We start from the raw sequence: 27,771 nt of genomic DNA, 5'->3' as shown, positions 1-27,771 counted from the left end.
ATCTTTTGTAATCTAATGTCACTTTCTTTAATATTCATTTCTATAATAAAACTAAAAAAAAACCTTTACACAATTATTTGAAGAACCTTACCAGGTGTATCAATAATGTTAATATTGTGATCTTTCCAGTGTGTGTATGTAGCAGCAGACTAAAAATAAATAAAAGCTTGAAATGAAAAAATTGAACCTAAAATATTAACAATTTATATAAGAAAATAGAATTGCATAGATTATTAAAACTAAATACACAAAGCATATAGAGTAAAAGTTCCGCAAACCAGATACTCTTTACAAAAAGCTAAATAACTTTTTTAATATTGAGAATTTGTAGGATTTTTTTTTCTGGAATATAACGTGGTGTGACCTAACAAAGTCCTATGTTGTAAGAAAGTCCTAATGTAACAAATGATAAATTTTGTATATTATAAAATAAATATTTTGAGAAAATACTTTTTGTTATTTTAACTAAATGCTTTTGAAGAAATTTTCCATAAAAAAATTGACTGGATTGGTGGAGAATTCGGCCAATCAGAGTACGTTTTTTATTGTCTCCTCAGTGTAAGGCTTCTCATTTGTTTTAATTTTTTCCATTTTAAGTTTAGTAAATTCAGTTACAGATTTTTGAAATTGAAGAAACGAAGGACTTTTGTGGTTACTTTGTGTACTTTTGCACTTTAACTTTAACAGTATAAGTGCAAAAGTACAAAATTAATTAACATGTAAGTGTGAAAACTTAAAAAACCCAAATGAAAAAAATTCAGTTAGTCTGAAAAAATAATAAGATAAATTAACTTTAACATAATAAAAAAATTCAATTAGAGGGAAAAAATAATAAACAGATTAACCTATGAAATTTCAATTGATTATAGGGTGGATTTATTGTGTCCGGTTTAAGGTGAAAACTAAAGAAAATCTAATTTCCATCATAACTTTTTAATGGAGTAAGATTATGAAAACCTAAAACTATTTTTGAAATTAGCAGAAAATTTCCAAAAAAAACAGCTTCCTTTGTTTTTAAATTGCCTTTTTAAATCTTTCATGCTAAAAACCTAATTTCCAAAAAAAAGTTTCATTTTTAGGGTTAGATTTTGAACTTAAATATCTTATTAAAGCAACCATCTAAATTATTTTTTTTGAAATTTTATAATTTTGCACACACTTAAAATTAAAAACTTTTTTAAATTTTGTAAATATATTTATTTTTAGTGAAGATTTTAGTTTTTTTGATAAGTGTACTGTCCAGTTTGTGGTACTTTTACTCTATATATTTATAAGAATAAGTATTTAAAAAAAAAAAAAAAAAATTGTTTATTTTTAGAGTAAATTTATTTAACACAGTGTAACATTAGCTGTGAGCAAAGGAACTTTGACAGATTTTATTGAAAGTTGGAAAATCAAAGTTAATTAAGTTGCCTTTGATGCGGCACATGCTTTTAAAACATGCTGTTGTCTCATTATATGATCATATCTTTGTAATTATTTTTATTATTATACTTAATATCATCATTATTATAATTGTTATAACATATTTAGTATAATGATACTAATATCATGGTTGTCTAATTAATAATTAATTATAATACAACTTTGTTAAATAACCTTCTTAAAATAATTTTCTGTAAAAAATAGCTTGATTAAAAAAATAGAGCCACCTGAATTGTAATACCCCGTTGTCTTTCTAATTCCATGAAGTCCATAGTAGCTCCAATGTTGTCTTTTCCACGTACCTAAATGTAATCATTTCATGAATATCACAAAAATTTCTACAGTAAACTAATAATAGTAAAAAAAATTATCATTGCCTCATGCATGCTAGATATTCGACCAGTATAATAGAGAATTCTTTCTGTTAACGTGGTTTTTCCAGAATCAATGTGAGCTGATATACCAATATTTCGTACTTTTGTCAGATCTTTCTGAAAACAGTGTTAATTCTGCTTAAGTTTTTTTATTAATTCAGAACATTACTATGAAAAATTTAAAACTTTCTGTCTAATACTTATTGCAATTATTTATTTTATGAATAAAATAAAATAAGTTAAAATATACATAAGATTCAAATAATCTATATTTCATAGCTTTAATAACTGAAAAATGCAAGTAAATATAAGTAATACTGAAGCATTAATGCACATGCTGCACAAGAAGTTGCCCAAAAAGTACGTATGTTTTTGTGCCAACTCATCCCCCCCCCCACACACACACATTTTACTATACGCTTTTTTGAGTACCCTCCACCTCCCTAATAGTACCAATACATTTAACCTACCTACCCTACATTTTATGATATTTCAATTTAGTGTCTCTTTACTTTTACAATTGACCCCTTGCCCCCATCTCATATACGCCATTTGGAGACCCCTCTACCCCATCCAAGCATATGTACTTTATGGACAATCCCTAAGTACTATGTGAATGTCATATTATTATCTCTATTGATGACATTAAATGCTACTTCATTTATTAGTAGCTTAAAAACACCTTAATATTAGAATTAAATAGTACAAACAAACAAAAAAGGAAACCTAATAAGCTCAAGACAATGAAATAAATGACAAATACTCTTATATATAAATAGGTCTTATTCAATTTAAAGATATTGTTAAACATTTTCAAAATGTAAAAAAAAAATTATGATATTTAGAAAGGTTGAATAAGAGCTTTTAGTTTATTTCATATTACAAAATTAATATGATTTAAACTAAAAGCAGTCAATTAGATATTGCAATGTTCTGAAACAGTAAATTCTTTAAAAATTGAATAACACACACTGTAGCGGAAATTATTTATTTGAAAAAAAATGTCCACCAGAAATGGTTTGCATTTTCGAAACCACGAAACATCCTACTATAATAATATAAATTTTGAAAATATTCTGTTGACGTCTTTAAAAAAAAAGAGGGGTTAAACGGACGGGTCATGAATTTTTGGTGTTCAAGATAAGTAACTTCCAGAAATGCTACAAACTTTAAATTTTGTAATAATAATACTGGTGTCAAATAAGAATGTTTAATAAAAAAATTACAATCATCAGGGTTTGGGAACAATATTAACCAGAAATTAGGGTCCCACTGTTCCATATGTGGAAGGAAAAAAAATAAAAGATTTTTTTTTTTAAAGTTTTTTAAACTAGATCAAAATTTATCAAAAAAAATTAATTTATATAAAGAAAATTTCCTGTCGTTTAAATATGGCAATCAAGTAAAGTTTACAATCAGCCCTATTTTTTTTTTTTTTGTAATTCGCTACCCCGAGGCCAAAAAGGCCACAACAGATAAGGAGGCTAATTGTGGTTATAACCCTCTCCCAGCTCTATAATTTCAAAATACGAACCTTGATGAACAATGCCGCTGCGCGGAGAAACAAGTCGAGCGTGGTATTACCAGGGACCTGGTGGGAATCAAACTTGGAACCTCTCGCTTATGAAGCGAGCACTCTACCACTATACCACTACCGCATTTGGGGAATATCAACTTTACAAGATCATAACTTTTCCATGTTTAAATATTTTCTTACTAAATAACAATTTTACACATAAATTTTAATCACGCTCATAATGGCCTAGTTTTTTTTAAATATTTTTTGTGCCCACCTCTTGCTCCCTTTCATTCAAGTATTTTGAGCTTGGAGCGCCAAATAATTTTTTTTTTAATCCATTTATTTAACCAAAAATTGAAAATTACAAGTTTTTCATAATTTAACAAAATTAGGTTAGGTGTCACTCATATAGTTAAAATCTAGTCATTGGAGTGACACTTAAATACAATAAACAAACAAAAAATTTAACAGCAATAATAATAAATAAAAACATGTGTAAATTAAATTAAAATTAAAAAAAAAAAAAAGTTATTTTAAATTGCCTTTTTAAATCTTTCATGCTAAGAACCTAATTTCCAAGAAAAAGTTAGATTTTTAGGGTTAGATTTTGAACTAAAATATCTTATTAAATTTAATTATTTAAATTAAAATAAAACCAAGATAATAAATAATAAAGCTTTAATAAGTTAAATAATAAGACAAAAAAATATGAAAACACTCAATAACAACAGCAAACAAAATATTTAGCAAAACAGCACAAATAAAAACAAACTTTATACAAACAAAAAGGCAAAACACAAAAGGTACAAAAAGAAAGCAAAATCTACAAAACCAAAAGGTAAACACAAAAACTTTGACAAAATAAAATCAAATAAAAAATAATAACAATTTTTAGCGAAAAAAGAATGGTGCAGAAAATTTGGTAAAATAGAAAAACAGATAACAACAATAAAAATTAGCAACAAACGCACAAATAATAACTAAATTTAGACAAAAAGGCAAACACAAAAACTACAAAATGAAAGCAAAAACTACAAAATGAAAGCAAAAACTACAAAATGAAAATGCAAACACAAAAACTTCTACAAAAAAAATAAATAAATAATGATAATCTTTTGTTATTTTTGCCGAAAAAAAAAAAGGTGTAGAAAAATTGGTAGCAATTTATTTTTATGTTTTAAATTAGTTCTTTCTATTATTATTTCGAGCTTTTTTCAAACTTTTTTCTTTTAAATTGGTACTTTTCGAACTTTTTTCTTTCAAATTGGCTTTTAATTGATTTTTTGTTTGTTTTGTTTTTGTTTTATTAAATCTGTTTGTTCTTTTATTCTTTTATTATTTTTGTGTTTTATTTTTCTTCAATCTTTTAATTGGTTTATACCTTTCAATAATTTTCTTATTTTACTTATTTTTAATTAATCTTTTTTATTCTTCAAAAAAATTTTCTTTGCCTTTTCTTTTCAAGACAGTGCAGAGACTTGGAGTGAATGGCGTACGCTTTTTTATAACGAATTTTATAAATAAATTTAAAAAAAGAAAGATGAAAAATTAAAAATAAAATAAGAAAACGAAATAAAATAAAAATAAAGGGAATGAAAATAAGAATAAGAAAAAAATAAAAAAACAAAAATTAAAATAAATTAAAAACCAAATCAAACAAACTAACAAAAAAAAAAAATAAGATAAGAAATAGAAAAGACAAAAAACCAAAGTTAAAAGAAAAAAAACATTCGAAAATGGAAAGTAATTAAAAATAATTTTTATAATGTTTATTTATTGTTATTTTTTAATGAAATATTTATATTACTTTTATTTATGTGATTATTGATATTAGGATTATTATATTTATTAAATCATTGTTCCTTTTTTTTGCAGTAAATGTTTTAAAATTGATATTGGTTTATTTTCTTATTATTCTTATAATTTATCATCATTATTATTATCATTATTATTTGTATTATTAATGCTATTTTATAGTATTTACTTAAGATCAGTTTTTAACTATTTGTAAATGACCTCGATTGTAAGATCTTTTATCGAAAATATATTGATATTGATATTTTCCCTTTTTCCTTTTCACTGTTAAATAAATGCTTCTGTCATTTGCAATGTCATTGCATTGAGGAATTAAAAAAGAAACTTTTAATAAACTTTTATTAAAAAGTAAATATTAATACGTTACTTATAAATATATTTAAAAATAATACTTTAATTACGCTAAATAAATCTAAATTACTAAATTACAATTTTACACATGAATTTTAGTTGCGTTCATAAAAGTAGAGTTGTTTTTAAAGAAAATAATGCTCTCCGTTCCATCCTCCATTCTATTCAAGTATTTGGACCTTGGAGCCTTAATTTGAAGGTTAATATTAATATGTTAATTATAAATATATTAAAAAATAATACGTTAATAATGGTAAAAATGTTTACATTACATTTTTTTAAATACCAACCATCATTCTTATGCTTAATATACTTCCTTGTGGTATACTGCAAGAAATTTTTTTTTTATATACTGTTAATTGTAATAATTTAAACAGTTAATTGTAATAATTTAAACAGTTTAGTATTGCTCAAATCAAAAATGCCAAACAATAAAAAATCTCACAAAGATAATAGAGCCTTAGTCTGTTTAGTTTGTTTTTGAAAAGGATCAGGCATGATAGAAGTTAAAGAAAGAACTGTGATATTGAATAGAATATTTAAGTACTTTTTAAAATCATTTGATTTAAGCAATGAACATTTTCTTAATGGTATTTGTACTAAATGTAGAAAAGCATTAGAAAGACTGGAAAAAGGAGATAAAAATATTATTCTGAGTGAACCTTATGACTTCTCAAAAGTCAAAGTTAGCATACTCACTAGAAACCAATCATTCTGTGTTTGTGACATCTGTAAAATTACTCGAACTACAATTATACCAGGATCAACATCTGATAACAGAGGAAAAATTAAGCTGGGTAGAGTAAATATATCATCACCTAGACCAATTGAAATATGCAAAAGGTGCAAGTCTGTTATTGGATCAGGATTATCCCACCCTTTCACTCTCACAAAGAGAAGAGAAAAATTAACAGAATAACTGAACAAAGGTAGGGTTAACTTTATACTGTTGATATAATATTTCAAACTCAAAATTTAGAAACAAAATTTAGAAACAAAATTTAGAAATAATCTGAAAAATAAAAACTGAAAACCTTGATTTTTTCATTTTAAAATACATGAGGTGCGAAACTTCAATGCTCAAAAGTACTGAAAAGAAAAGTTTCGGAGGAGGAAACTTAAATCAAGGTTGCAGCCAAAGGTAAAGCACTTTCCATTGAACAATCGAAAAGCTCTGCTAAAGCACTTATTCCAGTTAAAAAAATCCCTATTACAGAAATTAATAAATTTAAAAACACTTGTAGACTTAGTAATAGACAGGGAGCCAAAGTACTTAGCATATTTAAAAGCTGGAAAGGAAGAGACATTTGAAAGTAATGTAAGAGAAAAATTAAGTAAAGGAGACAGGTTTTTAAATGAATATTATGATATAACAGAAATCAAATTTGAAAAAAGATTCCAGACAACTGGTTTATTGTAAAAATATTAAAAGACTTGTTGAGAGAGTAATAACTAAGAGAAAATTATCAAAGGATTATATCTTAAAGGTTGGAATTGACGTTGGAGGCGGATTTCTAAAACTTTGTTTAAATATTGTTGAGAAAGAAGCAGAAAGTAAAATAAAAAGAAAAGAGTTTAGCTATGAAGAATGAATAGGCAATGAAAAATAATAAAACAGAGGTGTAAATAAATTGTTTATTATTGGCTTAGTAGAAAATATGGCTAAATCTCATTCGAATCTTGAAAAAATTCTCAATATTTTGAAGCTAAATGAATTAAATTACTTTTGCGCTTTTGATATGAAAATGGCCAATATATTTTTTGGAATTGAAACTGCAGCATCCTTGCCCTTGGTGTTATATTACAACACATCCTTGCCCTTGGTAATATATTAGCAAAGAAAAAATGCAAGACTTTCAAATTCACGGTGAGCTCAGAATTCTGGGAAGTATTCGTTTAACAGCTTAAGCTTACAAAACTTCCTGCAAAGATATTAAAAAGAAATCCAAGTTTTCAGCTGCATTTTATAATAACTGTGTTAACTGTCCACTAGTTGATCGACCTGATGACGTAAAGGTTATTGAAATTCTTGCTCTAATGGAACTTCATCTACTTAGTGGAAATACAAACAGAATTTACAACTACCTTGAAAAATATTTTCAATTCATAGATACCACTATATCGGCAAATCATTGGAACCAAAGTTTAGGTTTTAAAAGGCTTAAGCTGCATGGTAGTCAATTTAAAGGCGGGAATGAAAAATACTCACGTTTTAGAAAAATTATTAAAATCTTTGAAACTAGAAAAAAATGAACATATTATTTCTATACTTAATTCCTTTAAATGTTTAAAAGCGGTTAAAGCTGCATGTCTTGGTTCTGGTTTGTTACCTGAATATGAATTAACTATTAACGAGTACAAAGAGGCCTATGTCAATCTTAACCTAAGAGTTTTCCCGAAAGTCCATACTATTATCAAGCATACGCGTGAATTTCTTTCATTTATGGCAAGCTCCAATCCAAATAAGGGATTGGGTTTTTGGTCTGAACGAGCTTCAGAATCTGTTCATTATGATTTTAAACAATTTTGGGAGAGCGGATATAAAGTTTCCAGTAGTCTTAAAGATTATCCACAAAGCCTGCTTGAAGCCATGGTACGTACAATTCCAGATACTTTAATAAATATGTGTATCGTTTGGAAAGAGGTCAAAATACTTGAATGAAAAGGAGCAAGAGGGGTGTGTGATTAAAATTTATGTAATAAATTGTTGTTTTTTTTTTTTTTTTCTTTACCTCCCCAAGGCTGATAAGGCCACTATAGATGAGGAGGCTACTTGTGGTTATAACTCTCTCAACTTTATCATTCCAAAACACAAATCTTGATGAACAAGGCTGCTTCATGGAGAAACAAGTTGAGCACGGTACTACCAGGGACGTGGTGGGAATTGAACTCGGAACCTCTCGCTTATAAAGCAAGCGCTCTACCACGACACCACTACCGCATATTTAGTAAGAAAATATTTAAACGTGGAAAAGTTATGACCTTGTAAAGTTGATATCCCCCTAAATAGAGTTGATTGTAAACTTAACTTGGTCGCCTTTTTTTAATTGACAAGTTTTTTTTATATAAATTAATTTTTTCGATAAATTTTGATATGTTTAACCCTCCTTTTTTTTTAAAAGACGTCAACAGAATATTTTCAAAATTTAGATTATTATAGTAGGATGTTTTGTGGTTTCGAAAATGCAAACCATTTCTGGTGGACATTTTTTTTTCAAATAAATCATTTCCGCTACGGTGTGAACTTACAACGCTTACAACATGTTAGGATTTTTGCATGGTACATTAACAATAAATTAAAAAGTTAAAAAATTACTGTTGATTCTGTGCTGTAGTAACAACCCTAAAAAAGATTTTAAAACAGTAATAAATTGCAGATAACATTTGTGCATAAAATAACATACAATTGTAAAATAAATTTATGCATTTTACTAATAAAATGTTCAATATTCTTAAATAACAATGTTATAATATATTACTAAAGAAAAAATATCGATCTTTTTTTCTTTATTTCTGAGTTCCTAGTATGTAAGGGTTTATTAGAAAGCTTCCTGATTTAAAAATGATAAAATATGTAACTTATAAACTTTATTAAAAAATCTTTTTCTAATTTGAAACCCAAATTAAAATACTTTGGAAAAACTTTTGTTAGTAATAATATAAGGATCCCAGTAGTTTCCAAATAAAAGTTAGAAGAATTGTTTTATCCTTATCCTTAAAAGGAAGTTATTGTACATACTTTAAAATTTTTTTTACTTAACTGTTTTTTTGAAAAAAGAAGAAAAAAATAAAGAATAATGATAAAAACAATTTTTCGCCCAAACTCAACCCTTAATGTAGCGACACTACTTTGCATATTCTACCTAATAAGTCAGTTGATGAAGCTCTCACAGATACCTATTTCAGTATGACATCATATTACTTAGCCAAAGGTGGTCAAAACAAGTATTAAAAACTTTGATATATCTGAAATATATAACCTTTGGCTTTATTTTTATGTTATGATTGTTTTTAAAGTAAAAAACTTGATTAATTTCTAAAAACTGAAAAATCAATAATTTTTTCAGTATTGTACATTGAATTTCATACCTAATTTAGCGACAACACTACAACACATACTTGATAAATGCTGATGTGCACTCTGTGATGAGGCAAGTAATACTAAATCTTCTGCATATAATAAGATTTTAATTATTACTATTAATTAGTACAATGGCATAAACTTAAGAAGTTATTTTCTCACAAATAAAGCAAGTTTTTTAAACATAATTATTCTATGATAGATACAGTCAAAGGCTTAACTTTAATCAAGAAAGCAAAATAAAACTTCCTCTGTGCAAGCTATCTGTTTTGACAGGAGCTCTCAGTTTAAATTGGTTTTTATTTATAACCAATAATGAGTGATGACTTAATAAATATATTTAATGCATTTTTAAACACAATGAATTTGCTTAAAATTTGCATAATAATTTTATAATAGAATTTGTTTAATTATAAAAATATTATGATTAAAATATACAAATAAAAACTTCAATATATTTGTAAAATTAAAAAACTTTGAAAAATTAAAAAAATTAATGCTAAACAATCTCAAAACCTTTCTTAAAAAATATCTTAAAAGTATTAGAAGATTTAATTAAAAGTTATTTGATGTAAAATTATTAAAAACCTTTTTTATTTTTAAACACTCGCTAATTTATAAAGTTCACTCATTTAAAAATCTCATCAAAGCTGTTAAAAATTTTGTTAGAGTAAAGTGGAAATTTATTCAGATATCAAACTTATTCAAAGTTTAATCAAAAACATTTTCTCTCTTTTTCTAAGTTTCTATGCAAAGAGAAAATAAAGCAACAAAAATGTGTAGATCTTTTAAACACGCTATCTTTTAATGCAGCTATAAATCTATAAATGATTTCATAGTTTCATATGGTTTCATTTTTTTTTTTAAAGGCATAAAAGGGTTGTTTCTAGATCATATTCCACTTGCAACAATTTTATGATATTAGTATTTTGCTGAACAATAAATAATGGATGGAATACTGCTTCTCCAAATCAAAACCCTCAATCGATGTGTTTAATTCATTGCTCCTTTCCCTAAATCAGTCCATATATGTACACTCACTACTTATATCCCTGAAATTATTAGGTAAATAAAAAGTTTCTAAAGTTGTCAAAATCATTGCAAGTGGGATATGATTTAGATACAACCGCATAAAAGTTCTTATCTCTAATAAATTTTTGAAAACTAGTGGCTCTTGAAATTAAAATATATACTTTAGCCAGTTTTAGATAAACTTTAGAATTGATTTTCTTTTGAATTTTTTAGGAGGCATAACTAAATTGACATGAAATACCCTACAAATTTGTTCATAGATTTAAAGATACTTTAGCACTTTTTTGTTTCTGAAGCATATTCATATTTCATTCAAACTTTTTTCTTATTTGTTTTTTGTTAATTCAAGTAAATTTTAATGCAAGACACGAGAAAAAGTTAGATGTTTGTATAGCTATCTGTTAAAAATAAAGAGCACTTTGCATTATTCTTAATTTTTTTTTTTAAACTGTCTAAATTTAAAAAGAATTAAAATTAAATCTGATTAATTATATATTAGAGTTTATTGATGGATAGACAACACAACATATCATTTAAAAAACTATAAAACATGTTAATTACCTTTAGATACAGTTTTCTGTGAAGATGCTTGATAAATCTTAAATTAAATAGCATTCTCTTTGTATAATTTTTTTCTCTTTAGGGTCAGAAATTTTAACTACTGCTAAAAAAATAAATCAATATGATTTCAAGTACTTTAACTATTTTTTCTTTATAATTTTCCGTAAAAAATACGTTAGACAGAAGTCATATCAAAAATTTGAGAATATTAGGGTTAGACTTACAGCTTTGAAAACTATTGTGTAACAGATTATCTTTAAAGCTTCATTTCAGAGATAAAATAGTCTTAATAAAGCATGTGGTTTGGATTGCCCTCATATTTGAAGGTTTTTTTAAAATCTAGTTGATTATAAAAGATTGATAAGTCTACTTAAATTGACAAGCCTTTTAATAAGAATCAAGAGAGAGTCAACTTTAATACCAAGATACTTTATGGAGTTAACAGATTTTTTGCCTGAAATTTAAAGGTCTATAAACTTTAGCTAAACTTAGTCTTAAGAGACAATTGATTTTGAAAAGCCACTGAGCAAGATTGGTATTTTTTGCAACAAAATTGGTATTTGGACATTGATATTTATTGCAACAAAAAATTATGTTTTATGTTTTATTATATTTTATTTTTAAATTGGTATTTGGACATTAATTTTTTTGCAACAAAAAATTATGTTTTATGTTTTATTACATTTTATTTTTAAATTGGTATTTGGACATTAATTTTTTTGCAACAAAAAATTATGAGCTATGCATTTTCAAATAATTTGTTATTTTAAAATTAAATTTATTTATTAAAAACAGAAAGCAATTGATAACTTGAAGGATTATCAAATAAATAACAATGGTTAGTATAAGAAAAGCCTATAGTGATTATGAAAATAAAAATATCAATAAAAATAATACTAAAACAACAATACTAATGATAATAACTATGACAGCAACAACAACATTAACATAATAATAATAATAATAATAATAATAATAATAATAATAATAATAATAATAATAATAATAATAATGATGATAATAATAATAATAACAATAATAATAATAATAATAATAATAATAATAATAATAATAATAATAATAATAATAATAATAATAATAATAATAAAAGTAATAATGGTAATATAACTTAATAATATTAATTTAATAGTTATACATTAGAAACAAATTATTTGTAATTTGTTACAAGTTAAATTAGTAGTTTATATTTTTTATTTGAAATAAATGATTTAATGTGTAGTTTTAGAAAATTGGTTAACATTATTTGAAATAATTTCAATAATTCATATAAATTTTATAAAAAAAAAACTCAACATTTTAAATACTCAACAACTAGGTTTTAAGAAATGGTTTGAGAACTTATGTGAAAGTTTTATTAATATAATGTGACATTGTATTTTTTAATTTAAATATATAATATTAATTTAAATATAGTAATATTATGCGACTGCAAACAATAGCGATTTTTATATTTTGCTATTGCATTTAATACTAGTTTTATATGAGGTTATATAAATTTAATATTAAACATAAAAAGTCTTGATCTTTAGCATATTTTTAGCAAGGTAATTGAGACGGTGTTAAACGTTGAAGCCCTATAGAAATAGATAGTCATTTTAGAAGTCGAAATAAGAAATAATTGACTTAATGACTTAAAAATAAAGAAACAAATAAGGTGATCATGCGTACTTAGGTTCGTACACATTGTCCGGCGTTGTTTTTACACCCCGTAATTTTTGCGATTATAATGAGATTTTTACTCACCGTAATAAATTATTACGGTAAATAATGATATGATCAATATACTAAAATTACAAAAATATGCAAAACATTCGTTTTTAAATATTATATAAATAATGATAAGATTAATATACTAAAATTATATAATTTTGAACACAAAAGTATTATTATAAATAAAAACAGAAAATTAAACTGTTTTGCCATGAATTGGGAGATAGAACCTTATAATTCTCATCTACCGATATGGTATTTTGTCTTATATCAATTTATATTACTTAATAAATAATAAACGTGTGTTCTAAGCAATAAATTTAATAAATTTTTTTATTTTGATTTTTTAATTTAACGAATTTAACAAATTTTTACTTTTAATTTCAAAAATTTAAGAGAGTATAACAAGTTTTGTTAAATTCTTTCAATATTACAAAAGGGAAATAGAACCCTATTATTCCATAAAATAATTTATTCTAATGACTATGATTACAACGTCACGAAATGTAAAAAGTATTAATGCACAATCTAGCAATGGCTTCAAAAAAGTTTTAAATTGTTATGCATTTGGCCTCTTTAAAACCTATTTGTATTTAGAAACTAAAAACTTTTTCTTTTGGTGCCACTTTAAAAGGATTTTGAGCCACTGTGAGGCGTTAGATCTTTGAATAAGCCGATTGGTTGTTGTTTGGTTTATAAGATTTTTACTTGTGGTTTTTGATTTTTTTTTAATTTTGATTTTTCTAAAATCTATAAAAAGAACTTTTTTTTTCAAAAGACCAATAAGTTTAATTATGTTTTTTTTTAAACAAAAAATTGTACTGGCTACACAATATAGTTGCACTTATTCAGTGGCGAATCCAGGTCATTGTTCTAGAGGGAGGGAAAAAAATCCGCTTTTTTTTTCTTAGATAAACCACTTTTTTATTTGATTATTTAGAATATTTTTAGAAAAGTTTTCTTATAAGTATATTGAATGTATCTGTATATAAGTATCTTAAAAAAATCAAACGTTTAAAATAAATATTTAGTCTGTAATAAGGGACGGATTTATATCCTCGAGGGCTGTAGGCAGAAAACTTTGTGGGGGCCTTAAACACTCCTAAATACCACAATTTTTTTCCACAATACTCTATTTAAAAATCGAGCCCGCTAAAATTTGAATCTTCTTTAGTAATTTCTGCGTTAGTTTTACTTGTAAAATTATCAGCTTCCATACCAAGTCTAGATTCTTGAAAAAAAGGACTAAGTTTCATTGTAATTTGATTATTTTCAGCCCCACCAAAATGCCCAATTAAATCGTTCGGATGATGACACCGAAGATAAAGCGAAACGATAGGTACAGCATGATCCTGTATTGGTAGAATTTTAATTCTTTTGATAAAATATTCATCTAAAGAACTTGTCCTCTTTACCCTGTTGGTCATTGTAGCTGATAAAAATAATTTCATTAAAAATAGTAAAAATAACTTTTCATTTATTTATTTAAAATAGTAATAAACACACTTTTGTTTTCTAAATAAGAAACTATATCATTCAGTTACTATTTAAAAAAAAATTCTTCGTATCTTACTTAAATACAACTTGAAGAATACCTAAGTGTAATATAAATTGAAGTGTTGCAATTTCAATTGCTGAAAAATACTTTTTTATTGAAATTATAACTACCAAAAACGGCATCGCGTATATAAATTATACTACAAATTAAAATTAAATTAATAAAAAAAAAATTTACCGTTAAAACCAAATCTATTTTTTTTTTTTTCGTAAGTTTTTAAAAACAGTATAGAAATTTTTCAAAATAAAACGATAGTAATTTTACTGATTTTATTGTTATCTAATTATATAATAGAATGAATTAATGATTATAACGTTAGAATGTTTCGAAACTTTCGTCGTTTTTTTTCGATATGGTGAAAATGTTAAAAAGGCAACAATAGATTTTTTTTGCAATGCTATGAAACAGTTTTAGTTTGCTTTAGTTTTAGTTTTTGTTTTAGTTTAAAAAAAGTGAATATTTAACTACAGAAAATTTTTTTGTATTTTGGTATTTCTTTTACAAATTTTTCAATAATATTTTGAAGTTTGACATTTCTTTGTGGGAGGGGGGGGGGGCCCTTTAAAAAAAATAAAAATAAAATCAAGAAGACCAATTAAAAATCCGGTTATCTTCTCAAATAAAAAGTTCTCAAAGCTAAAATCTACCAACTAGAATGAGTCAAATGCCGACTAGCCGACTAAATTCCTGAAAAAGTTGATTATAAGTTGCATATGACCTTCTTCGGGGGTCTAAAACCCTTGAAAACTCCTCCTTGAAACTGTACATGAATTTATTTTTATGCAACCATGTATTTTCTAAATACTTTAAAATGTTTCAATTATTGTAGTTTAAAAATACGCAATAAAGAAGTCGATTAAAGCTTCATGTTTGCAATAAAGAAGTGAGTCGTTATAAATATTATTGAAACGTTTGAAGCTTTTTTATGCGTTAGTTTTAATGCACATATATTATCAATCTAAGTATGAAATAAATATGGAGCAAAATTGAAAGGGATGGTTTAACCATACCGTTTAAGCCTTAATAAGACTATTTTAGTTTGTGGATTTCAACTCAGTTTGAATCCCCTTTGGCGGATTTCAATTTCTATTTCCTTTAAGTCTATGAAGTTGCCTCAGAAAAGAGTTAGCTTAAGGCGTCATTTATACAGGGCTGCGCGAAACATTGTGACAAATTTTCAAAAATGAATTTCCCCCCTTTTTGCTGTAAGAATGTGAACGTTTTATGTAAAAAAATAAGAACAAGCTAATTGCAATGCCAATGTCAAAAGCACCATTTCATCGTGTATCTGAGAGCATTAAAAAGCTGTGGAAGACGGAACTAAACAAACCAGAAATTGTGAAGAAAATGAACAAACAATTAAATAGATTTAATGCCTACAACTTAATTGTCTAGACAATTAAATAAATCTTATCTCTAATAAGTTCTGACAGACCTTTAAAGAGGAGTTTTTGGTAAAAAAGTTGGCCAAAAACAAACGGTAAAAACCAAAAAACTTGTAATTGAAGTTGATTGTAAGTTTGGATAGACGTTTTCCGAACCGTATAATTTTAAAGCTAAATTAAGCAGCCATGGCGCAGTGGTAGCGCAAAGGATCCGTGGTTCTAACCCTAACTCTGGGCAAAAAAAAAAGAAGACGTAAACTTCTTTTTAAATGCTCTTAAGTGGTGCTCTGTGTAAGGAATTCTTGGGGCACCTAAAAAAATAATAAAAAAAAAAAATAAAAAATTGCTTGTCAAAGCAACCGAGGGTGTAAGACAATCAATCTAAAAACTTATATACGTAGACTTAGGGCTGAAGAGTTTTGTAAAAAGCAAACGATAACTCTTAAGAGAAGCAACGAAAGAAAAACGGAAAAAACGAGCGCACCTTTGTTGGACTTCCTCCAAGCTCACGGCATTTCTGTGATTTATACTGATAAAAAATGTTTTACTTCTCAACCTGAACCAAATTGATGCAATAACAGAATAATTGGAAAGTCCTGAGGAGACATCCAAGTTAAAGACAAAACCATTCCAAAGAAATAGTACCCTGCAGAGGTTATGGATTGGATCAAGATCTGCTCTGACTGATATAAAACTCCTCTAATTTTTGTTCCTGAGGGTGTAAAAATCAATTCACAAGTTTATATTGCATTTTTTAATGAGTATTCGCTTCCCCAGTCAAAGATAAAATTCTCTACTATACCGATAAAAAACAATCCGTGAAAATAAGACTTTTGAATCGAGTTTTTTTGAGAAATAAAAATCTTTTGAAAACCTTTAAGTTTAGATATACCAAGAGATTAACAGTTGTTTAACTAAGACTTCAATAATCTCTTTGAAATCGAAATCGAATTATAATTTCCTAGCAAATCAAGGTATCTATAAAACACTCAAAACGTTAGGCCAAATAAGTTCGAATAAAGAGAACATTATTAAGCACAATTTTACTTAAGGTTTACGCTTAAGTAAGGTTTTAATATATATACATAAAAACAAACCTATATTTTTCATTCTTTGAACCAAAGAATGAAAATAATATAACTTTTATTTTTGACATTGACGGATTTCTTACGTGATGGAAAGAATAAATAAGTAAGCGCCTGTCAAGCAATAAGCGAACACTTGGATTGGCCATCCAACAAAATACTAGCATAACCTAGAGCAAAAAAAACACAACTTAAATTGTTGATCTACTTATCAACGAAAAATAAATTTTACTTTAAACTTGCCATTCTATACATGAAAATGAAAAAAATATTTTAAATATATTTCCAAAATTTATGTTAGGTTAACACACAGGCATTTTAGGTTAATACACAGGCATTGCTACCACGCATTTGAATCCTGTCAATTTAACTTAATGCTTATGGAAAATGACTACTACCATCGTGCAACAACTGATGGTTGACCAAAAATGAGAAGTATGTCGATTTATTTGCTGTTAATTTAATACAAATTTGTAGATTTCAAGTGAGCCAACAGTCTTACAAATCAACTTTAGCCCAGCGTCTAAAAATAAAATATTCTTTTACCTTAGTGAGCTCATACAGCTTATTCTTGAGTCATAAAGACAATGAAATAACTTTCGAGCATGATTGAAACAATTCTCCCTCGCAAGGATGATACACTTGATTTCATTTCTTCTTTGTTTCATTTTCGAAAGTAAAACATTCCTTCGTAAAAATATTACGGAGATGTTTGAATCGATTTGTCCTTAATTGGTTATACTTTTGACCAAATTGAAAAATATTCAATCATGACGATGCTATGATAATATTAATTGACCTCTAAAAGGTTACTATTGTTTAATAACTTTCAACGAAACTAGCATTTACTTTAACTCTGCTATTGTAGAGTTTAAGCTACCTTGTATTCTATATATTAGATATTCCTAATATATTTACCAATATCATTAATAATATTAGGCTAGTTTTGTACTATCTTATTATCTCATTATGTAGTGCTTTTTCCCTTTATTTGAGGCCAGTACCTTAAAACCTTCACATCTTTCAATACCTGGGTGCATATCTCTGACAATTTCCATATGGAATTCAATATTTTTCATTTCTTTTATAAAAATAAATAGCCTTTTTTTTTTATTTAATGCAGGTATAGCGAAATGGTGAGTTTTTTTCCTTATCAAAATCAGAATGCTTTCATAATATTTCATCATGGCAAAGACATATGTATAAAGTTTGCTATCTTTCTTGAAAACTGTGTTTTTGTAAAAAAAACTCAGCACCCTGGCTTAAAATAACGACTTCAAAATGTTTTCTTGAAAATTGGCAAAATTAATTTTTATATCATTCTGCAACTTTTCCGCTTTTTTACAAAATAAAATAATTTTTTTTTTGATGCAACCTAATAAGGACACATGTGTTTATTTGACTCAAGTTTCATACTAAAATATTTTTACATGCTTCTATGTTTGAATTAACTTTCATTTACAATAGAATAATTTTTTGTGTAGATTTTCTTTACTACTTGTTAGTCACACATTTTAAATCTAAATTTACTGATCCAATTCAGGGCCGCCAAGAGCTTTTATGACACCCGAGACAAGATATCTAGTAGGCACACCTTTAAGCACGCATGATTTCAAAAAATTTTAAGAATAAAAGCATATGTAGTTATTCATATGTTTTTCATGCCTCCTTTAAAGATGCATAGTTTCTTTCATATAGTCGTCTTCTTTAACATCAATGATCAAGAGCATTGTTAAAGATATTTATCTTAAGTTGTTAATTGGAGCTCTTACAGCAGAACGCTGCATTTGCAGGTCCATCTTTCATCTTGTATTTCTTTTTCGAACTCACCCTATCATAGAACTACTTACTACTACCCTAAAGCTGACTGGGATTCTTTTCGTGATTTTCTTCGTGACAGCCCTTGGGCTGATTTCTTTTCCATCTCAGCTAAAAAATGCACCTCCTAAGTAAACTCCTAGATTCAGGAAAAATGGAAGCTTTTATTCCTTCTTGTTGGTTTCAAGTCAAGCCTAATTCTACCCCATGGTTTCCACTCTCTTGTGCAGCTGCTATATCTAATCGTAATCTTTTTTTTTTATCTTTTTCGAAAGAACAACTCTCTTGAGAAAAAATAACTATTTATTATTGCAAAAAATCGATTTAAAAAGGTTCTGTCAGATGCTTAGCTCAATTAATCTTAGTTTACTAAATTTCGCATCTTATCTCAGAAGTTAGGCTCAAGAGACTTTTGGAAAATCTTCAAAAGTGTCGTTAACAAAGGTAACTCTAACATTTCATCTCTAATTTACGGGATTGATCTTATTACCTCTTCCAAGGATAAGGCAGAAATATTTACAAAGAACTTTTCTTCAAACTCGACTCTAATGGTCATTTTGTTCATTCCATTCCAATTAAAGAGGTTAACCCATTGTTAGATACTCAAATCACTCCAGCTACCGTTGCAAAAGTCATTTCTCGATTAAACTCTTCTACGGCTTGTGAACAAGACATTGTTCCTGTCAGAGTGTTACAAAATTGTTCTCCAGAACTCTCTTTAATTCTCTCTAAACTATTTAATAAACGTTTGACTGAGTCTTATTTTCCTTCCAGCTAGAAAATGACATCTGTTGTTCCAATTTTCAAAAACTCCGGTGAACATTCTGACCGCTCCAATTACTTTCCGATCAGTCTTCTTTATGTTATTAGCAAGGTTTTTGAGTCTTTGATCAACAAATTTCTCACATTACATCTTGAGTAAAATAACTTACTGTCAGACAAACAAATACGAAAATATTTGGCATGCTTTATCAATAAGCTTGTTTTATATGGTGTATCTGGAAAAGTTTTTGAGATTATCAAATCGTTTCTTTCTAACTGTTGTATTAAAGTCATCCTCGTAGGCCAAAACTCTTCTTTATTTCCAGCGACTTATGGGGTACCTCAAGGTTCTATCCTTGGTCCTGCTTTGTTTCTTATCTACATTAATGATCTTCCCGACAACCTTACATCTAAAGTAGCTATTTTGGCTGATGGCTCAACTTTATACTCCTGTCTTGCCAAAAAGCCTTCTATTTTCGGTTGGTGAGAACAGGCAGCCGATCTTGAATCTGATCTCACTTCTGTAACAGATTGGCCGCATTATCTGCAAAGCTTGGGCCTCTTTCTTTTTTCTACAAATACTATCATGTATTTGTATGTACATGTTTATACTTTCATGTATTTGTATCTACATGATATAATATCAAGTATTATATACAAATACTATTATACCAATAAGTACTATCATATATGTATGTACAAATACACCCATCTTCATGTTTTCCTGACTCACGTAATCTTCAACTTTTCAAATCAAATGTCAACCCTTTCCTTGCTCAATAACTCTATTCTTTTTTTCTAGTTATTCTCAACTTAATAGTGGTTGCTTGCACCCTTGTTTGAAGTGAATCAAAATAAAATAAAAAAAAGAGAAAAACATTGTCATCGATATTTAGTGATATTGACTGAAACAAACAACTTACTTTGTCAACAATTTGTAGAGTTTCGTACCAAAATGTTAAAAGAACAATAGATTTAAACTTTTTAAAAATCTTTATCAAGGACTTAGCTTGATTTAGCATGTCAGCGGTAATGTCAAGATCCTCTATAATAAGATTGAGACAACAACCATTTCTCGTAGTCATTTTACAATTAGTTTAATAGCGACGATCCAAGCTGACCATCTTGTATCTAAAAGCTTGTGAAAAAAGATTCCTGGAAAATCTTCAACCAAGTTGGACTGCAGCTAAAGAATACGTAAAGAGTTTAGATGTTATTAAGAAAAATCTTGATCTCAGCGCAAGATTAAAATGCATGTACTACAGCTAAATTAAGGTTATGCCACAAGGAATATAAAAGGCTAGTAGGTTCTTCTGTAAAATTAGAGTTTGCATCCCAATATAAATTCCAGCTATAATTGAGCCGTTTTTGTAAACTTGGCCACAGCATTTTTCAATATCAAGTTTTATTTTATTACTACATCACAAATCAGATTAACAATATCCAATCCCTTTTTCTTCTACATATACTCAACACATAGAAAGAGTTCTTTTACGTCCCAGTTTTTTTTGTTAAAATTGAAGTGCACAAAACAAATAATAAATGTTATTTGTCCTGTGTGTGACACTTCCGGCGCCCCATTGGTAATGACCGTAAAGTATCATGCTTCTGTAACCTCCTTTATAAGATTACTGGCAAAAATAATGCATACTCATCTATGAACACATTTTGTGATTCCCATGAGAGGAAATGAGCTTGTATTATATTCCAGAGTTGTAATCCCTTGGCCTTGGCCCCGGCTTTGCCTCAAGGTCAAAAATTAAGGCCTTGGCCTTGAAACTGTTGGCCTTGGCCTTGACCTTGATTGTTTTGGTCTTAGCCTTCAAAAAAAACAACATAAAATTAAAGAATTAAAAGTTTTCATTTTTTATTTTTATGCATTTTTGTTTTCGGTTTTCATATATATCTTCATATAAATCTATATAAGTATATTTTCTTATTGACTTCGTTGAATTCTGCAACCTTGGTCCTTTAACCTTGGTCTACTTTTATAACAAGTGGTTTTATTGTCACAGTACTTGTACCTAGAGTTTTGTAAATATTTGGCCTTAACGTGACGCAAACATTTAGGTCTTTGGTCTTGAAAATATTTGCGCTGGCCTTGAACTTGAAACTCTTATTCTTGGCCTTGACATTAAAACTCTTGGCCTTTGCTACTTTTGGCCTTGTTAATAACTCTGTCATCAGGTAAGCTACGTTTTGTATATAATTTTTGGAAGTATTGTTATGATTTGAAATCATTTCCAGAGCTCCAAGAAAATTGTCGTTCACTTAATTGCCTTAGGCAGACCTGTTGCAATAATAATACAAGAAATGGTAAAAAAATGCAGTTGACACAATTAAAAATAATTACCAAATAAAAAATATAGTTAACCTCTAAATCCCAAATTTTGGGATGAGAAAAACAATGCTGCATCTAGAATATAGAGCTTTATATTCTAGATGCGGCAAAATTATAAAGGTATGTGTTAATGTCTTTTATATTAATAAAAAAGATACAATCACTTTCAAAAATTAGTGTCTCAATTCCGGTGTTCAAAACGTTAAAAAATTAATCATGTAATTCCATATTGTATTCACCAATCTTGCATCAATCAAAAATCAATTAAAAAAGCAGTGTCAATAATAATTATTATAAGAACACAACACCTCAAGTCCTAAAACTTGTTTGATTGCCAAATAAATCTCATTATAATTGCTAAAAGTTGTCCACAAAATCTTCCAAGCGATATAATAGCTTTGGTGGACAGGGTTGTTATGATGTGTTTGATTCGATAACTATGTTTCCTTCAGCTATCTTTGATTCCAGCATTCCAGCGGATACGACAACAATCTCCGGCTAGTCCATGACTTAAATATCATGGCGCTCGGGGCACGTGTGCTCCCTTTGCCCCCCTCTCTCATCGGCCAATGCTATCATAACATCCCAGGAAATATGACACGTGACATCAAAACTTACCGCAAAATTAAAGTCCTAATTTCCTAGGATATAAGCTTCCTGTTGTTTTACGTAAGAGTCGTATTGTAAAACGAGTTCAATTTATTAATATATTATAATAGTATTATAATATATTAATAAATTGACCTCGTTTTTTTTGTAATATTTTACAAATGTGATAAACACAAAGAAGAGATAGTATATCACAGCTAGTGGTAGAAGAGTTGCTCGAGTCCGTTATTGTTTGATAGGTTACTCCAAGAGAGCGAGAATTCGATAGACAGGCTATTTATACAAATTCCCAAGGGGGCATTTATAGTTTCATACAATCAGCCAATCCAAACAATTTACGTTTATGACAATTTTGATTAGCGCAACACTTCCCACTACGACATTAAAGTAACGAGTGTTTAAGAAATGTTGATTTTGTTCTTAAACGGTTATTTAAAATTTTAAACATTAAATAAGTAATATAAAGTAGTTTACCTTTGCATATTCTTAATATGTTATGTAAGGTAATTTATGATCGTCTAAATATTGCAACAATGAGAAGAGAACGGTTTGTATTTTTTTACAAGGGGAGGAATAGTGGATCATCATATCTGGTTTATTCAAAAGTTATGCCAAGGCAATATTCTCTATATTATCTATATTGTATATACTAATATTACATACTATTACATAATAATATCTTACATACTAATATTATCTATATCTTACAAGGTTTGATTTGAAACTAATTGGTAAGAAAGAATATAATCTGTCGTTTGCAAAATAGTGACTGTATTTTGGAAAATGGCAGGATTTAAAACAAAACAAAAAAAAAAACTGTTAACATGATACTGCATCTTCGAGAGAATTTGATTAAAAATGTAAAAAAAAAAAAATGTTATACTGTTCAACTTCTGAGTTTTACTAATAAGTTGTCATCTCTGTTTAACATTGCAGCATCAAATGCAGAAGACTTGATTAGAAAAGATACCTCTCGTGACATCAATAGTCAATTATCAGATTTAAATTTTTTTTCAGATCTGTGTCAATAAAAAAATAATTTTTTGGTTCAGTAGATAAGAGTTATACTATGAAAGTAAAAAGAAAGCAGCAAAAAGAATCACAGAAAATAAAAGCTATTGAAAAAGAGAAATCAAGAAAAGAAAATGTAAAAAAATATGTACTGCCAGAATTTGACGATGAAGAATCCTGTAAAAAGGAACAAACTGCTATTACTAGACAGAAGAAATTAGGATATTAGAACACCCTAAAGTTTTTTTAATGGCTGATAAGTTGAATCTATCTAACAGAGAAAAATGTGGGATCATTTTAGCTGTAGCTAAAGCTTCAGGCCACAATTTGAATAAAAAATTTATCTCAAAAAGCACTGCAAGCAGATCGGGTAATAAAGTTTGACATTAAACAAATATTCATTTCACCCACATACTTTTCCATTCACTGGGATTCAAAGCTGGTATCTGAGGTAGATGGTAAAATAGAACGCTTGGCTATCGTAGTAACAGGAAAACCAAGTACACCTGGAGAAAAATTGCTGTGTGTGTTCAGGATTACCGATAAAACTAGGAAAAGTCAGGCATTAGCAACCATAGGTGCTATAAAAGCCTGGAAACTAGAAAAAACACTTGTAGCAAAGATTTTTGACACAACTCCATCAAATTCAGGATGGATAATTGGTTCTGCAAAGTTAATCGAAATACACTTCGATAAAAAGTTACTTTGGTGTGCCTGCATACACCATATTTTGGAGAATGTTGATCTCCAGATTATGAGCCATTTAAGCACTTTAAAAATGATATATGGTCTATACCTTCATTTAGTTCAGATACCAGTTTTTGAAAAATTAAAGTTAAGAAACCGAAAGATCGAACAAGCAGAAGTGAACATTTTTTGTCTGGTTTACTTAACCGGAAGTCTCGAAAAATATTAGGAGATATTTATCAAGAATGTTGCCAACTTATTTTACAATTACTGAACGCAAAACATTTAAATATACAATAGCACAAATGTAGGGCTTTCCATCATGCTAGATGGATGTGTACAATTTTGTTTACATCAAAAATGTTTGCTTTTGCTGAATTGGCAGAGTATGAAGAATGTTATATAGAAAAGTTATCACGGTTTTGTAAATTTACAGTGCTATTTTACGTGAAAATGTGGCTTACATCTACAAACAAAATTGATGCATCATTTAATGACTCGGAGATCTACAATAAAATGCATCTTTATAAAAAAATTGACAATGATGTTCCTGTTGCTGCCCTCAAAACATTTAATTGGCATCATTGGTATTCAACCAAAGAAATGTCTCTTCTCTCACTATTATCTGATAAAGTGTCTGATCGTGATAAAGCTAAAATTGGTAAAATAATTCTTGAAAATATGAAAGAAAACTGGGAACATGATTTAGGCTTTTCACAATTTCCTCTTTCGAAATCGAGTACTCGTTTAACTGATTTAGTTGGACTAAAAGTAAGCAACATTCTAAATTTATTTCGATATTCAAACAAAGGTAGTGGTTGGTTAGCCCAATCTCCAAAGTTTTGGAAAGCTAACAGAAATTTTCAACACATGTTTGAGCATATTAAATCACTGAAATCTATAAATGATACAGCAGAACTCTGAAACACAATCTGTACTTAGTAATTTATCTGTACTTAGTCCCAGTATAGTCCCAACTAGCGTAAATATTTTTAATTTATAACAATTTGGTTTTCATAAAAATAAATTTTAATGGTTATTGTTTTTTGTTATAATTGAAAAGTATAGTTCTAAAAATTTATTATTTTACGCAGAAAAATATCATGATCAGAGGGAGGGGTGGGGTGGAGTCTTGGTTTGGGGTATCATGAGGATGAAGAAGGGAGGAGGGGGGGGGGGACGGATAATTTTTTTAATTAAAAAAGTTTTAAAAGTATGAACTTAGTTACGTATATTAATAGATATATGTAAGAAGTTTATTTGGGATTAATTTAAGGAAAACACTTTAAAAGGGTTGTAAAGAGGTCATACTTGAAATTCTAAAAAAAATAACATGTCGTTAGGTTCGTTAGAAACATCATGTCGTTAGGTTTGTTTATTAAGTAACTAAAGTTTGCGTTTTTCTGTTCCGTGCGTGATTCCGCCTAAAACTAAATTTATACTATTATATATTGGAGATCGTCAGTTTTATTGTTATAAAACTGGCGAAATATTATACATTTCTATAAGAGCAAGTTAAAAATAAAGCCAAGCTCAACATTGATAAACATGATGAAAAAAGAAAAAAAGAAGGAAATGGTTAGCTGGAAGACTTTGTAAAAAGAATAAAAGTAACAATTTTGTGATTATTAATGGAAATTTAATATATATACATCAAAAAAATAACTATCAAATGCAATACTTTTAACGGGTATGAAGATTTAAATAGCAATACCAATTTAAAAAAAAGCAATACTATATTAAAATCTAATCAACTAAACTTAGAAGTGAAGCTATGTTTAGTCGAGCAGCAGAATAAAAATAATGATTCAAAGAAATTAGTATCTAAGCACAATGAAATGGTAAGTAAATTAATCTCAAATTTAAAATCAGCAAAATCACCTTTAAAATCTTAGTCAAATTTTGCTGACAACAAAATATTTAATAACGACGGCGGTTTCTTTAGATTTTGATCTGATAATAATAAAAAACTAAAAGTTAATTTATTTTAAAGTAAACAATATGAGGCGAAGGTGAAAGTGAAGGTATTCAACATCACTCACAATGCTCTTAACATATGAGAGGCAAATTTACAATCTGCAGAAAATATATCGAGTATAATCTCATTTGTATGGTTCTCAGAATCTATTTTTAGTCCAAATTAAGATGAAGAAATTGTGCTACCAACCTGAAAAAGAAATCAAAAACCTTGACGCAAATTCAAGTGAACGACGGAAAGAAAAGGAAACTTTGTGGAACGGTCCGCCAACTGGATATATCTGAATCTATTTGGTCAAAAAGAATCTTACAATCGGATAAAACTGTTAAAAAAAAAATCTATGAGAAATATCTGCAGTCTTTTTTTAAACCACTATACATTTTACTACAGATTTTCAACACAATTCCTGTTTTCGTTTTGAAGGAAAGTGGTCTTTCAGTAAGAAATAAGTAGGGTCTAGTCAAAGCGCTGTGATCTACGATAATCCACTCCTGTTGACTAATCATCTTGTTATATCCGTTGAGCATAATTTTAAAAAAATTCTATGCTTCCTTTTAAAGCAGGCTGTAGAACAACTGTTTTGTTTTCAAATTTAAAATGTAACAGCTTTTACTCGCAATACAGAGGTGCTTGATTTTTGTGATTCAAATTCATACTAGCCAATGGCCAATGGTTGTATAAGAAAATTTCAAAAATCAAGAACTATTTAGAGATAAACTGTTCAAATGTCCTCTACATAGTTTAGAACAATTAAAAACCTCAACTTTTAGCGTTTAGATTGATCATCAAATTGCTTTTTGGATCAATTTAATGTATTATACCGCTAGAGAATCCATCATGAAAAGTAGCAGCTGACCTGCATATACTATCAGGATTTTTTATTTTTTAGCTTTGCATGACGTAACTTTAAAAATCAGTGGTTTGAAAAATAATGATTTTATTTATTTTTTAATTAAAAAGTTTAGACAATAGGTCAAAGTTGTCTTGAAAACTGACGATCTTCAATTTGCTCTCATTTAATTCTAATCTATATAAACACTTTGTAAACAAAGAATAATACTCATGAGAAATGTTATCATAGAATAAATTAAGTTTGAAGCGGAATCACACACATATGTTAACTGCATATTTTATTTTTATTTTTTTTACATAAATTTTTTATTTGTATTATTTCGATGTTGCGCGCTGTTACATAATATATTTTTAGGCACGCTGGTAATTTCCAACAACAGACCTGCGTGTCCCCTAGAAAAATTATTTATTGTAATAAATGCAACCTAATATAATCTAATCCTATTACAATAATGCAAAGTCAATTTGAAAATTGATTAGCAATTTATATACCGGATCATAAAAAGCTTCTAAATAGTGGTAAAAAAAGAAAAAAAAAGAAAAAAATATTACTACTAGACTTAAATTAAATTCTTCCAGCTTTGAGTTTTTACTTATCTTTTATTGCATTAAAACTTAAGTTAAGTTTTATTGCATAGCTCAATATCAACCTGGGTTAGAAATAAGAACAAATTATTGAGCTTGCTGTATAAAAAAGACATAATCCTAAAGGGAAGAAGCTTCGTACCGGTAAATTCGAAAACGTAGAAAACAATTGGTACTCGTTGACTTCTTTTTGCGATGAACCACGCGAGTA

General features: G+C 27.8%; 1 protein-coding gene across 1 annotated transcript in view; it reads right to left on the bottom strand.

Annotated features, from left to right (window-relative positions):
- LOC100210106 (elongation factor G, mitochondrial) overlaps positions 1-11,278 on the bottom strand; it is a 77,047-nt gene extending 65,769 nt beyond the window's left edge. The window contains exons 1-5 of the mRNA XM_065788565.1: positions 11,159-11,278; positions 8,801-8,827; positions 1,803-1,916; positions 1,653-1,727; positions 92-149 (exon numbers count right to left, since the gene is read on the bottom strand). Coding sequence (XP_065644637.1) covers positions 92-149; positions 1,653-1,727; positions 1,803-1,916; positions 8,801-8,827; positions 11,159-11,212 — 328 coding nt within the window. The 5' untranslated portion in view covers positions 11,213-11,278. The remainder of the gene's footprint in view (positions 1-91; positions 150-1,652; positions 1,728-1,802; positions 1,917-8,800; positions 8,828-11,158) is intronic.
- Positions 11,279-27,771: the final 16,493 nt, after the last annotated feature.

Source organism: Hydra vulgaris, chromosome 01 (assembly GCF_038396675.1).
Source record: "Hydra vulgaris chromosome 01, alternate assembly HydraT2T_AEP".
NCBI lineage: Eukaryota > Metazoa > Cnidaria > Hydrozoa > Anthoathecata > Hydridae > Hydra > Hydra vulgaris.
This window is presented reverse-complemented; position numbering and strand designations above follow the sequence as displayed.